Source organism: Carassius gibelio, chromosome B14, assembly GCF_023724105.1.
Source record: "Carassius gibelio isolate Cgi1373 ecotype wild population from Czech Republic chromosome B14, carGib1.2-hapl.c, whole genome shotgun sequence".
In the NCBI taxonomy this organism is placed as follows: Eukaryota; Metazoa; Chordata; class Actinopteri; order Cypriniformes; family Cyprinidae; genus Carassius; species Carassius gibelio.
The window spans coordinates 26621285-26632825 of NC_068409.1; the positions used below are offsets into that span (position 1 = coordinate 26621285).

Consider the following 11541-nt stretch of genomic DNA (forward strand, 5'->3'; position numbering starts at 1 on the left):
GCCAAATGTATTGTAGTCACAGACTGAAAAATAATAATCACAAATCAAATATTTAAAAAAACATATGAAAAATAATAACGCACAAAACCGAAAAACAAATGCAGTTTTTTTTTTTTTAAATAACAAACAGTGCAGTCATGGATCTAAAAATAATAAGCGTAAATCAAAAATGTAAACGCATTTAAAATAATATTGCACAAAACTGAAACATGAATTCAAAATCTCAAAACAAAATCAGATTTCCTGTTCAGTCAGTGTAGTGTTTGAGTAAATGAATTACTCCAGGGTATTGGTTTGTTTGAACTCAGAGGGAGTGTCAGCCACATTAAAAAGGATAACAGCTTAAGTCATTTGTGGATTAATGCGTATTGGAGACGCGAACCGTTTAAAACGATTCAGATCGATTTGGTGAACTGGTTCAAAAAGATCCGATTACATCGAGTGATTCGTGCGTGAAATGGATATCACAAACTGCTTTGTTTTGAACTCTCTCTCAACAGACACGGAAGACAATGATGAATAAAGTCATCGTTTTTGCTATTTTTGGACCGAAATGTATTTTCGATGCTTCAAAATATTCTAACTGACCCTCTGATGTCACATGGACTACTTTGATGATGTTTTTCTTACCTTTCTGGACAGGCGTGCGACAGGAAGTAAGTGCACAAGACTGTCCAGATCTTAAGAATGCCAAGGCGCACTGCACTTAACACACACTAAATTCAAGGCTGTGTGTATCCCATCATGCATCATATTCTGGAAATAAATAGTGAGACTTTTTTTCAAGATCACAGGAGGTCACAGAAACCTTTGCAATATGTAAGTTAAATATCAATAATAATAAGATATTACATATAAATTGTAAGTCAAACAAAGTGCTTTTGCGTTTTATTGATGCAAATATTATAGTATATTTATATTTTTACAACATTTGGAACTGCTTTTAATAATCACTTAATTAGAAGCACCACAAATTAAAATTATGTTATGTTATGGGACTAGTGAAAAGACATTTAGTAATTGAGTTTAAAATGCAAATTTTAATTTAAAATACTTGCATTTTTACTATACTGTAATGTAAACAACAAAGTGTCCTTTTCAAAGTCACCAACAAAGGCACCTTTTCAAAGGTGATGAAAAGTTCGACACATACTTGTGGTCTTCATCCTCACTTGAACACTTGGGCCAAATACAGGAAGTACGTCATAGAAGTGGCCAACTAATCAAGTGCAGAGACCGCAAGTGTTGGTATTTGGACAAGGCGATAGTTAAGAAATCTTGAATCAACTTCGGTTAACCACAAGCGCTGAGCACAAGGACCCGGGGGATTCGAACAGAGCAGTCTGAGACACTGCATGACATGTCAGGACACACCTGGCTTTTTTGTTTTGAGATGATTCCTTTGAAAGTCCTTCTGCGAAAAGGAAACCGTTTACCTGATCGACGTTAGCGGCATCGTAATATCTAGATGGGTACGTGTAGCATACTTTAAAACACAGAAGATCACTTCATACTATATACTCATGTGACTTTCCTTCACAGAACTGCATATGTGGCAATGTGCATGTAAGCGGAGTTCATATGAAACGCACCACGCAGACGGTTGATTTGAGATCCGAATCACCGACGATGACATTTCACAAACAGTGGCATGAACGCTGCGCGGATCGAGCCATATAAAGCGACCAAGAGGTACGTTAACGATAGAAGATGGACAACAACAAGCCGGCCAAGCATGACATCACGGAGGTGGTGGCGCAGGAGTCCGCCGCGAACCCGACTGAGAACGGCGTGGTAATGGTGATCAACCACGGTAAAGTCCACCCACCCTTAAGCGTGCTGTGGACCACCGCCCTGTACTGTGCGGAGTTCATATGCGCCTCGGTGCTCAGCAGCATGTACCATAACACCGAAGACGTAGTGTGGATGGGGCTGACTATTACATTCATGCTGGTTCCGTCGGTTCTGACCCAGCTCACGCTTACCTTCGTGCACCGGGATTTGGGGAGAGACCGACCCCTTGTACTCTTCATGCATCTGCTTCAGATGGGGCCTATTATAAGGTATGAACGTCAAGGAGCTGACACTTGATGATCACATGACCACAATATTGACAAACACATAATGGCCAACATACTTCAGCATGTTTAGCCACACGTTGTGTGTATGTTTATCATGGTAGGTTTATTTTTAAAAGTCAGTTTCAGTCTGGGATACAAAAAAGAGGATTTCCACCATTATTAACCAAGAATGAAAGATAGTTAATTGAACACACATTTACCTTTTGTGGTAGTGTGTTCTGGGTTCATGCTGTCACACTATTCAATGAGGTAAGTTAAGTTGTTACAATAATAACTGACATTTAACAACCGTATAAAATCTTTCAGCTATAGATAAATTTTAAATGGTTATGAAATACAAATGTGAGCCTGGACCACAAAACCATTTTTTTATTTATTTATACGGATGGATAAGTAAGCTTTCCATTGGTTTGTTAGGAGATTTGGCTGAGATAAAACTATTTGAAAATCATAACATTGAGGAAAAACACCTTTAAAATTGTCCAAATGAAGTTCTTAGCAATGCATGTTACTAATCAAATATTACGTTTTTATATATTTAAGGTAGGAAATGACATGAATATGACAGTGGACGAATGCATAAAGCGCAGTATAATTTGAAATCACGAGTTTAAAGTTTAAAGCATTCAATTCACACGGACTAACCGTCACACAGAGAACGCGATCATGCTGGATAAAAATGCACACTTCACAAGATCTCTCAGTGGGGTGTAGATTAATGTAAACATGTGTCATGATGCTCGTGTGTATCCCCTAAACAAAACAACAATGAAATGAAGTGAAAGCAATCTAGGTGTGAGAAGGGGCCCAATGGTCAGAATATTATAGACAAAAGAATAAAGATTAGCAGCAGTTCAAAGTCAAGTATCATGTTTGCAATACAAAAGAACTATTCCATAATCAGTCCTATGTGGTAAGTGTGAATGGCTCAGTCTGAAAACTTTAGCATGATGTGAAAAGAAAAATATTAGAGTCAGTTTGTTGCTTTATTTTAATAATGTTCATTTATTTTATTAAACTGGATAAATTGTTTTGATAAAAACAAATGTTTATTATTGTATATTCGTTTGGCATTTCATTTACTGTATAACCTTTAAATTCACTCATTGAAAGAACAACAGCAGCAGTATGGTGTAACATTTATTTGATACATGTATTTGGTACTTGCTACCTTATATCTTTACTCTTTCCTTTTATTCCTCTCATGGCTTTGGAAAACTTGTCTCGGCTGTTTCTCTGCTTCGCTTTTTGAATTTCATTTTGGCCTGATTCTGTTCGAAATGACGTCATATCAGTTCGTTCTATGATTTCATTTGAAGTATACTGGGGCCTTATAATGTGGAAAAATCACAAAACTTAAGTAATTATCAAGAATGAATTGATGTATTCACACTTTTGACTGGTAAATTGCAGTTTTGAGTGTTCAGTTTTTAAGTACTGTAGATCTTTCCCCCAGAAGTTTCCACTTCCGAAATGCCAGAAAAGCTTGGTAGTAGGTCAAGTCACAACACATAACAAAACTACAACTGCTGGTACTTGTAAATGTACTCTTTCAGTATATTATGAAATGACATGAGTCCGTGTTCTTAAGAATCTTCAGAGTTCAAACCACAACTGAAAATGTTGGGTGTCTCCCAAAAAATATTTTTGATGCAGTACTCCCCTTGCTTCTGGCATTCACGTTTCAAATTTCAAAATGTGTGAGGTCTTGTTGGTAAAAATATTGACATGTTTTCCGGGTTATTCCAGGTGGAGTTTGGAGTTTAGGAGATGAAAGTAAAACCAAACATTCGCAGCAGGATTCAATCTTATCTTATTGTTTGGAATTGAAATCTAAGGGTGTGCGTCGCCACACATAAACAAAATGACAATAATTTCTCAGTCTACCGTCATTAATGGTACTCCGTAAATACTGTTATCCAGGAATATGGGGCATGCAACAGAAGGACAGATAATAAGGCTGTGGTCATGCAGTATTCAAATATCTTTAAAGCTGTTGGTTGTACAGCAGAAATCAATGTCAGTATTAAAACTAATGTAAACAACAGATTCATATTCTCAGCAGTGTTCAGTTCTTGCTTTTTTTGGTAATTAAAACTTATATTTACAGTCATCTTATGCCAAAGTGCTAAGCTGTTTATACAAAAAATGCATTTGTTTATAATTTCTTACCAAAGAAATAGAATGTTGTTCGGGATTTAGTCTTCAGATCTGCTATAGCTTCATATCAACTTGAAATTCAGAGACAAAGGTTTTTAGTTTATTTCTATAAAATGTTGGCCTATGATTAACTGTTTACACTATAGACAACATGGCACATCTGTATCTCTTCTTACTGTCAAGTATGAACCCAAAAAAAAAAAAAAAAAAAGAGGTGAAATAGGAAATGTAGTGTGCTGGTCCTTCTTTGGTATGCTGTGCCGAGGTCAGTAAGCAGTCAGTAGATTGTAAGAAGAGATGAAGGTCAGGGTCACCTCTATAAATATCTGACACAGAGTCATAAACTCGTTCTCTTTAAAGGGTTAGTTCACCCAAAAATCAATATTAGCCCATAAATTACCAACCTTGAAGTCATCCTACGTGTATATGACTTTATTCTTTCATACTAATCCAGTCAAGATTTTTTAAATTGTCTTTGATGTTGTTTGACACCACTCAGCAAGTGTTGCACTGCATCGGTTCATGAGAAGTTTAACAAAGAGCACTTCCATTAAAAAAAAAAAAGTGTCTCACACAGCTCCGTGGGGTGTTCAAAGGCCTTCTGTAACGAATCAATGCATATTTGTAAGAAAAATATCCATATTCAAAACTTAATAATCACTTTAATTTAGCTTGCACTCACTGATGTAAAACGGAAGCATTTCCGGGGAAATTAATTTTTTAATGGATGCTATTTATTAAACTTCTCATGAACCGATGCAGTGCAACACCTGCTGAGTCGCATCAAACAGCTTGAAAGATCAAAGACAGTTTTTAAAAATAACTCTGACTGGATTCGTATGAAAGAATAAAGTCATATACACCTAGGATGACTTCAAGGTGAGTTATAAATGGGCTAATTTTCATTTTTGGGTGAACTAACCCTTTAAGAGGAAATGTCTTATCTTACTAAACTCAGTCATATTTATTGTATTTCTTGAGAGAAGAGCTATTGAAGAATTATTTGACTGTGGATTTCTGGGAATGTTTTTTTTCCTGTTGGTATTAGGCATACAGTACTAAATGGTTTTGTCAAATTTGTTAGGGTTTTGTGGTTTAACAAATTAGTGCTGCAAACACAAAAGTTGAATCCTGATAAATTAACCCCACTTGGCAAGTATTAAATATCAAGATCAAAATAGCTACCTTCATCATCTCCTAACAGGGCCTGTGGTTGCTGTGCAGAAACCAAAGGCTGTCTAAAGTAATCATTTTACCAAGCTCTGAATAACAGCCTTATAGCAGGCTCTGGTTTCTTTGTGCAGCACAGGCTAAAATGGCAGACAGCACTCACTTTATGAGATTACAAGTGACCCACACTTTGTAGAGGTTGCGCATATTATGCCATAGAAACAAGTCTTAAACAGCTTGGTTTTTATATTATTTCTAGGTCCTCTAGTTGAATAAACACAGCCTCTCACACAGACTGGAACAGCCTCTTCCGCATGCTGTGCAGTCAGTGTGCAGCAAAGTGTTGAAATTCTTGCTCAAAGAATCATTCTCGTTTCACAGCAAAAGAGGTGACATTTGCTGTGATAAAAAGTGTGGAAGTCGTTTATGTTCATTTAGAGTTAAGGCTAGAGTTTGATTTGAGGCATCACGTGATCTGTCACCTGATGTTTTATATGAAGCAGTTGAGTAGAAGTGCACACTGCCAACCACATACACAGAAATGTAATAAACTCACACATTATAATCACACAATTAGTGTGAATTCACTTGAAATCCACAGTTCACCCACAAATCAAAACTAATCTTTTAGTCACTCTCTGTACAACCTTCAAACCTGTACAACATGTTTTCTTCTGTGGAACCCAAAAGATAATATTTTGAAAAATGTTGGTAACCAAACAGTTTTGGTTGCAATTGTCTGTATATATAGAGAGCTTCTATTATGTTCCATCACAAAAAAAAAAAAAAATATTGGAAAAAAATAACATTTGGATCAGTGATCAACTGACAGAGTTTTCATTTTTGGGTGAACTATCCCTTTAAGAGAATATAGCTGTTGTGTTTTCAGATCATATTTAGTGAGCCAGATCTATATATTTATACAAATACATGAAAGCATCGCGTAAAGGGTTGCGTAAAATACAATCAAAGTGTACACATCCAGCAGCAGGCCAAAATCTCAATATGCGCGCTCAACCACTAACACTGTCAGACAAGAGCAAAGCTGGCCAACCACAGCTCCAAAAATAGAAACATATTTATTCATGTTCACACCATAGGTGATGTTTCGAGCCTACACGCTCTTGAGACAATGATGATCATGTGGTGAGAGCATAAATAAATATTGTTCTAATTTTGGAGCTGTGGTGTGTCAACTTTGCTCTTCCAGTAAAATAAAACTAAACCACTTTGTAACAATATTGAGCAGTGTTGAATTGTTTTCTGTAATTGTAATGATGTTAAACATGTTCACTTATTTGGTAAAGTCAGTTTGATTGCAATTTAAAGGCAATGCTTTATTCAAATTGAAAGTGAGACGTTGTGCTCATGCAGGACATGTACACACAAGTTGGGAATTTTTCACCCAGAATAAGCACTGACTACACACTTATCATATTTCAGTAAGCTGTTAAGCTGATAAACTGGTTTGATCGCTAAGATTTTGCTGCCCCCTTGTGGAAATGAAGTATATGAGTCTGTTTTGTTTACTCAAATTTGTCAGGCATGTTATAATTAAATGTTAAATCTTTTGGTTTTGTTTTGTTAATAAATCAGGTGCTATGTTTCTCAAAATGCATTCCATCCACAGTAAAATCAGCTTCTTAGTATCTGCCTGATTCCTCTTTCCTTTCAGGTGCATTGAAGCTCTTGTTGTTTACTGTCAGGCGGGAAAAAATGAGGAACCATATGTTACCATTTCAAGAAAGATCAAGCTGAAGCATGGCAGAGGCTTCGGCCCAGCCTTCGAATGTGAGATCGGACATTCAGAGCGCAAACTAGCCATCCACCGCAATGCCTTCAAGCGCACAGCTGTCATCCAGGCCTTCCTGGGCTCCACTCCACAGCTCACTCTACAGCTCTATGCCACCATTCAGGAAAAATATGTCCTTCACACACGGCGTAAGTCTGAATTCTTTACCAGTACCAAATGTAATATTGGGAACACTTTACAATGTGACCCCATTGAATAATGCAGCAAGCCTGTTACACATTACATGCACTTAAAGGGGGGGGGGGTGAAATGCTATTTCATGCATACTGAGTTTTTTACACTGTTAAAGAGTTGGATTCCCATGCTAAACATGGACAAAGTTTCAAAAATTAAGTTGTACGTTTGAAGGAGTATTTCTGTTCCAAAAATACTCCTTCCGGTTTGTCACAAGTTTCGGAAAGTTTTTTTCGAGTATGGCTCTGTGTGACGTTAGATGGAGCGGAATTTCCTTATATGGGTCCTGACGCACTTCTGCCGGAAGAGCGCGCGCTCCCGTATAGCAGAGCACTGAGAGCAGAGGCATTCTGTGATCAGAGCGAGAGCGTCGCGAAATGTCACAAAAGAAGTGTATTTTTAGTTGCCAGGGCAAGACAACCCTGCACAGATTACCAAAAAAAAACAGCATTAAGGGACCAGTGGATGGAGTTTATTTTTACAGAGCATCAACGGAGTTGTGCAAGTGTTTGTGTTTGTTCCCTGCATTTCGAAGATGCTTGTTTTACAAACAAGGCCCAGTTTGACAACGGATTTGTGTATCGTTTATTTCTTAAGGATGATTCAATCTCAACGAAAAAGGGCCACGATCGTGTGTTGGAAGTGCAGGCGCTGAGTAAAACTGCTTCAAATATCTCTGCCTTCTTGTTAGTGCGTCCCCTCCCATGCCGAGACCCGGGTTCGAGCCCCGCTCGGAGCGAGTCATTGCTGCTGCTGCTCTCGTTCAGTTTCAGCCTCGGGATCTGATTCTGGATCATAAATATACGCTGAATCTGACTGTTAGCCATGGTTTGTTTTGGTTGGTTTTGTCCTCACGGTGTCACAGCTTCCAAATGCTCTCAACAAAAGCCTACTGGCGGTCGTGATTCTTTAGCTCCGCCCACACGTCACGCCTCCAGCTGGTTGTGTTTTTCCGGCAAAAATCGGTACAGACTATCTTTCTCTTATGAATATAATAAAACTAAATACTTTTTGGAGTTATGAAGGATGCAGTACTACTCTATAGGTACTCAAAATTAACAGGATATTGAGTGAAAACGAGCATTTCACCCCCCCTTTAATATAGAAATAACAGTACATTTTTAGTAATAATGCCACTAATCCTGAATGTTTATTCATATTACTCCGTACATAAATATTATATTATATATTCACTCTTATAAGAAGAAGATCTAAAAATGAAATGTGACCATATCTTTCATTGTTAGTATATGTTTCATTTGTGTTTACAGTTGCCCTAATGATCATTTCCATGATATCGATTGTATACGGAGCTTTAGTTTGCAGTGTTCTGGCCATACAGATCAAGTATGATGACTACAAAGTGCGAATGAAACCTGCTGCCTATCTGTGCATGATCCTCTGGAGAGGGTTAGAGATCGCTACACGGATCACTACTTTAGTGCTCTTCAGCACAACACTCTCGGCCTGGGTGGTCCTGGTGGGCCTGACCAACCTGTTCATATTCTTCTTCCAACCTTGGGTTGAATTCTGGGTTAGGAAGGCATCACTGCCTGAGAACATAGAGAATAACTTCAGTAAACTCAGCACCACCGTGGTGCTCTGCATGGTCACGTTTCTCTACGCCTGCATCAATATTTTCTGCTGGTCTGCCGTGCAGCTGGACCTGGCTGACCACGACCTGGTGGAGAAACAGCCTCGCTGGAGAAGGTTGGCCATCTACTACACCCTGCGCTTCATGGAGAATGTGACCCTCGTGATATTGTGGTACTACTTTAAGTCAGACTTCTATGAATACATATGCACCCCACTGCTGGTGGTGCAACTTATCATCTGCTACGGCCTGGCTGTAATCTTCATGCTGATCTTCCATCAGTTCTGCCATCCGTGCCGCAGACTTTTTCACTACAACGTCGAGGACTGTCTTCGTTGCTCTTGCTGCTGGAAGGAAAAGCAATCAGAGGCTCCTGAAATCAATGCAGGTGGTCCTCAAGAACATGCATCTCCTGACCTCATCAACCACTTGACAGATCGAGAAACCGATATCGTGGATGATATCATTGAGACAGCATGAAAAGCATCTGCTGTTGTATTAATGTAGCGCTGTTTGGGGCCATGACAGGCATATTTGCACATATCCTGACTCAGGAGTATTACATTGGGATGATGAGCTATGCTATAGCTATACTGTAATTAGTGAAGGAACAACTGATTTTATATGGTCCTAGAAGCTTCAGGAAATGTGTGTTTTATGGCATTTGGAGCTGTTCTTCAAAAAGAAGGTGTAGAGCATGATTGGCTTATTATGTGGGTTTGGAAAGGGTAGCTCGTCATTTATTAATTATAGAGCGTTGACCCATTTCTTTTTGTTGGCCATTGAAGACCAAAGAATGCCCTCGGTTGAGTTCTGCTGTGATGATACACAAAGGCAGCTTTCAGTAGAGAGTTGCGAGGCCAGTCTGTGAGCCAGGTGTGTGGGAATCACGCCAATTTCGGAGAAATTAAACTGATGAAGTTTTGGCAGGGAACCGTGACTCAACCAGCCAAAGAGCCTTCTAGACTTTTCTTAAGTTTGCTTCAACAGCCCTGTGCATTTTTAATCCTTTAGATTTGGAGAGCCTTCCTTAATGTTGGAAGCTGAACTCGCATTTGCCTTAATATTGTGTGATTGTAATTTTGTGCCTGGATAGACTGTGATGTTCTAAATTTTTCTCTGCAAAAACAGATGTCTGTTTGTTTATTCTGTATGAAAATATGTTATTGGTGTGATTTTTGCCCGAATTATGTGCCTCTTCACTACTGAGATGAATAATGATAATGATTGACATGTTAATAAAGACACACTAAATATCTGAATTGTGGTTGATTGTGATTCTGAATTAAACTATGCCAATACAAAAGTGTTAAGCTCTTAATATAAAGATTTTAAGGTGAACCACATGAAACCTATTCAGAACCAACATTATATTTAAAATCAAAAGGGAGACATTAACCTCCTAAAACCCTGTGTCCTCATATGGGGACATACCACAATTTAACTCTAGATGTACTGTACAGAGACATTCAAGGCTTTCCAGAGATACTAAAGGCCAGATTTACAGTCTTTGGGCATTAAAATAGTACTGTCAGATTTTAGGCTGCTCAAACAATCACACTTTCTCTCGCTCTCTCTCTCACACACACACGCAAACAAAAAGCAATTGGAAACTACTTCTAATAACTAGTAGCTTTCGATATTTTTGATGGTTTGATATTTTTTTACCACTAGATGTCACCAAAGTCATGTTTCTTTCGTTTCTTTTTTTTTTTTTTTTTTGTCTGAATTTACTGGATTTTTTTATATATATATAACAAAGCAAGCAAATTTTACATAAAAATATGGTACTTTTAGAGGTAAATAAGTAACAATAAAAACACAAAAATCACAAAAAAAAATCATAAATTTTATTTGATCAAAGATGTGTTATATGTTGCAAAAACACAGCAATATGCAAATTAGATGCAGTTTAATTCCTTACATTTATATAGCAATTTTCTAGGCGCATAAAGCGCTTTACGTTGTCAGGGGGTATCTCTGCATCCGCCACCAGTGTGCAGCATCCACCTGGATGATGCGACGGCAGCCATATTGCGCCAGAACACCCACCACACACCAGCAGCTTACTGGTGGAGTCTATGGTGGAGAGGAGACAGAGTGAAACAGCCAATCAGCAGATATATCCGATTGTTAGGAGGCCATGGTGGTCGGAGTCCAATGGGCGAATCAATCTAGCCAGGATGTCGGAGTCACACCTCTACTCTTTTCGAAAGACATCCCGGGATTTTTAATGACCACAGAGAGTCAGGACCTCGGTTTAACGAATGATTTTGGAACTCACTCATGAAAATGTCTAAAACTTTACACAAATTCAGATGCAATTTCACTGCCTGAAAATCATGTCTTAGTGATTCAAAATCAGTAAAACAACTTTAAAACTGTGTTTCATCTTAGAATTTCAAATCAAGTGAAGTCAACAAGACTTCTTTTTTTCAGTGTACCCTACACATAAGTATGCTAACTTGCACAGTCATCATTGCATTGCTGCATGTCAGTGTAGTAATGCCAATATACACTGGCATATTTAAATCCTACGTGCACTGGAT

The 11541-nt window shown here is 38.2% G+C and overlaps 1 protein-coding gene across 1 annotated transcript; it reads left to right on the forward strand.

The window, feature by feature from the left end:
* The first annotated feature begins 1231 nt into the window (after window positions 1-1231).
* On the forward strand, window positions 1232-10254 carry xkrx (XK related X-linked). Its single transcript, XM_052575055.1, has 4 exons — window positions 1232-1472; window positions 1543-2063; window positions 7087-7352; window positions 8670-10254. The coding sequence occupies exons 2-4, from the start codon at window positions 1711-1713 to the stop codon at window positions 9470-9472; spliced, it is 1422 nt and encodes a 473-aa protein (XP_052431015.1). The 5' UTR covers window positions 1232-1472; window positions 1543-1710; the 3' UTR covers window positions 9473-10254.
* The last annotated feature ends 1287 nt before the right edge of the window (window positions 10255-11541 follow it).

Bases quoted from the DNA above. Each gene is read 5' to 3' on its own strand.
- xkrx (XM_052575055.1), top strand. From the start codon at position 1,711: ATGGACAACAACAAGCCGGCCAAGCATGACATCACGGAGGTGGTGGCG. The intron at 2,064-7,086 runs GTATGAACGTCA...CTTTCCTTTCAG, and splicing joins CAGATGGGGCCTATTATAAG to GTGCATTGAAGCTCTTGTTG. The intron at 7,353-8,669 runs GTAAGTCTGAAT...TTGTGTTTACAG, and splicing joins ATATGTCCTTCACACACGGC to TTGCCCTAATGATCATTTCC.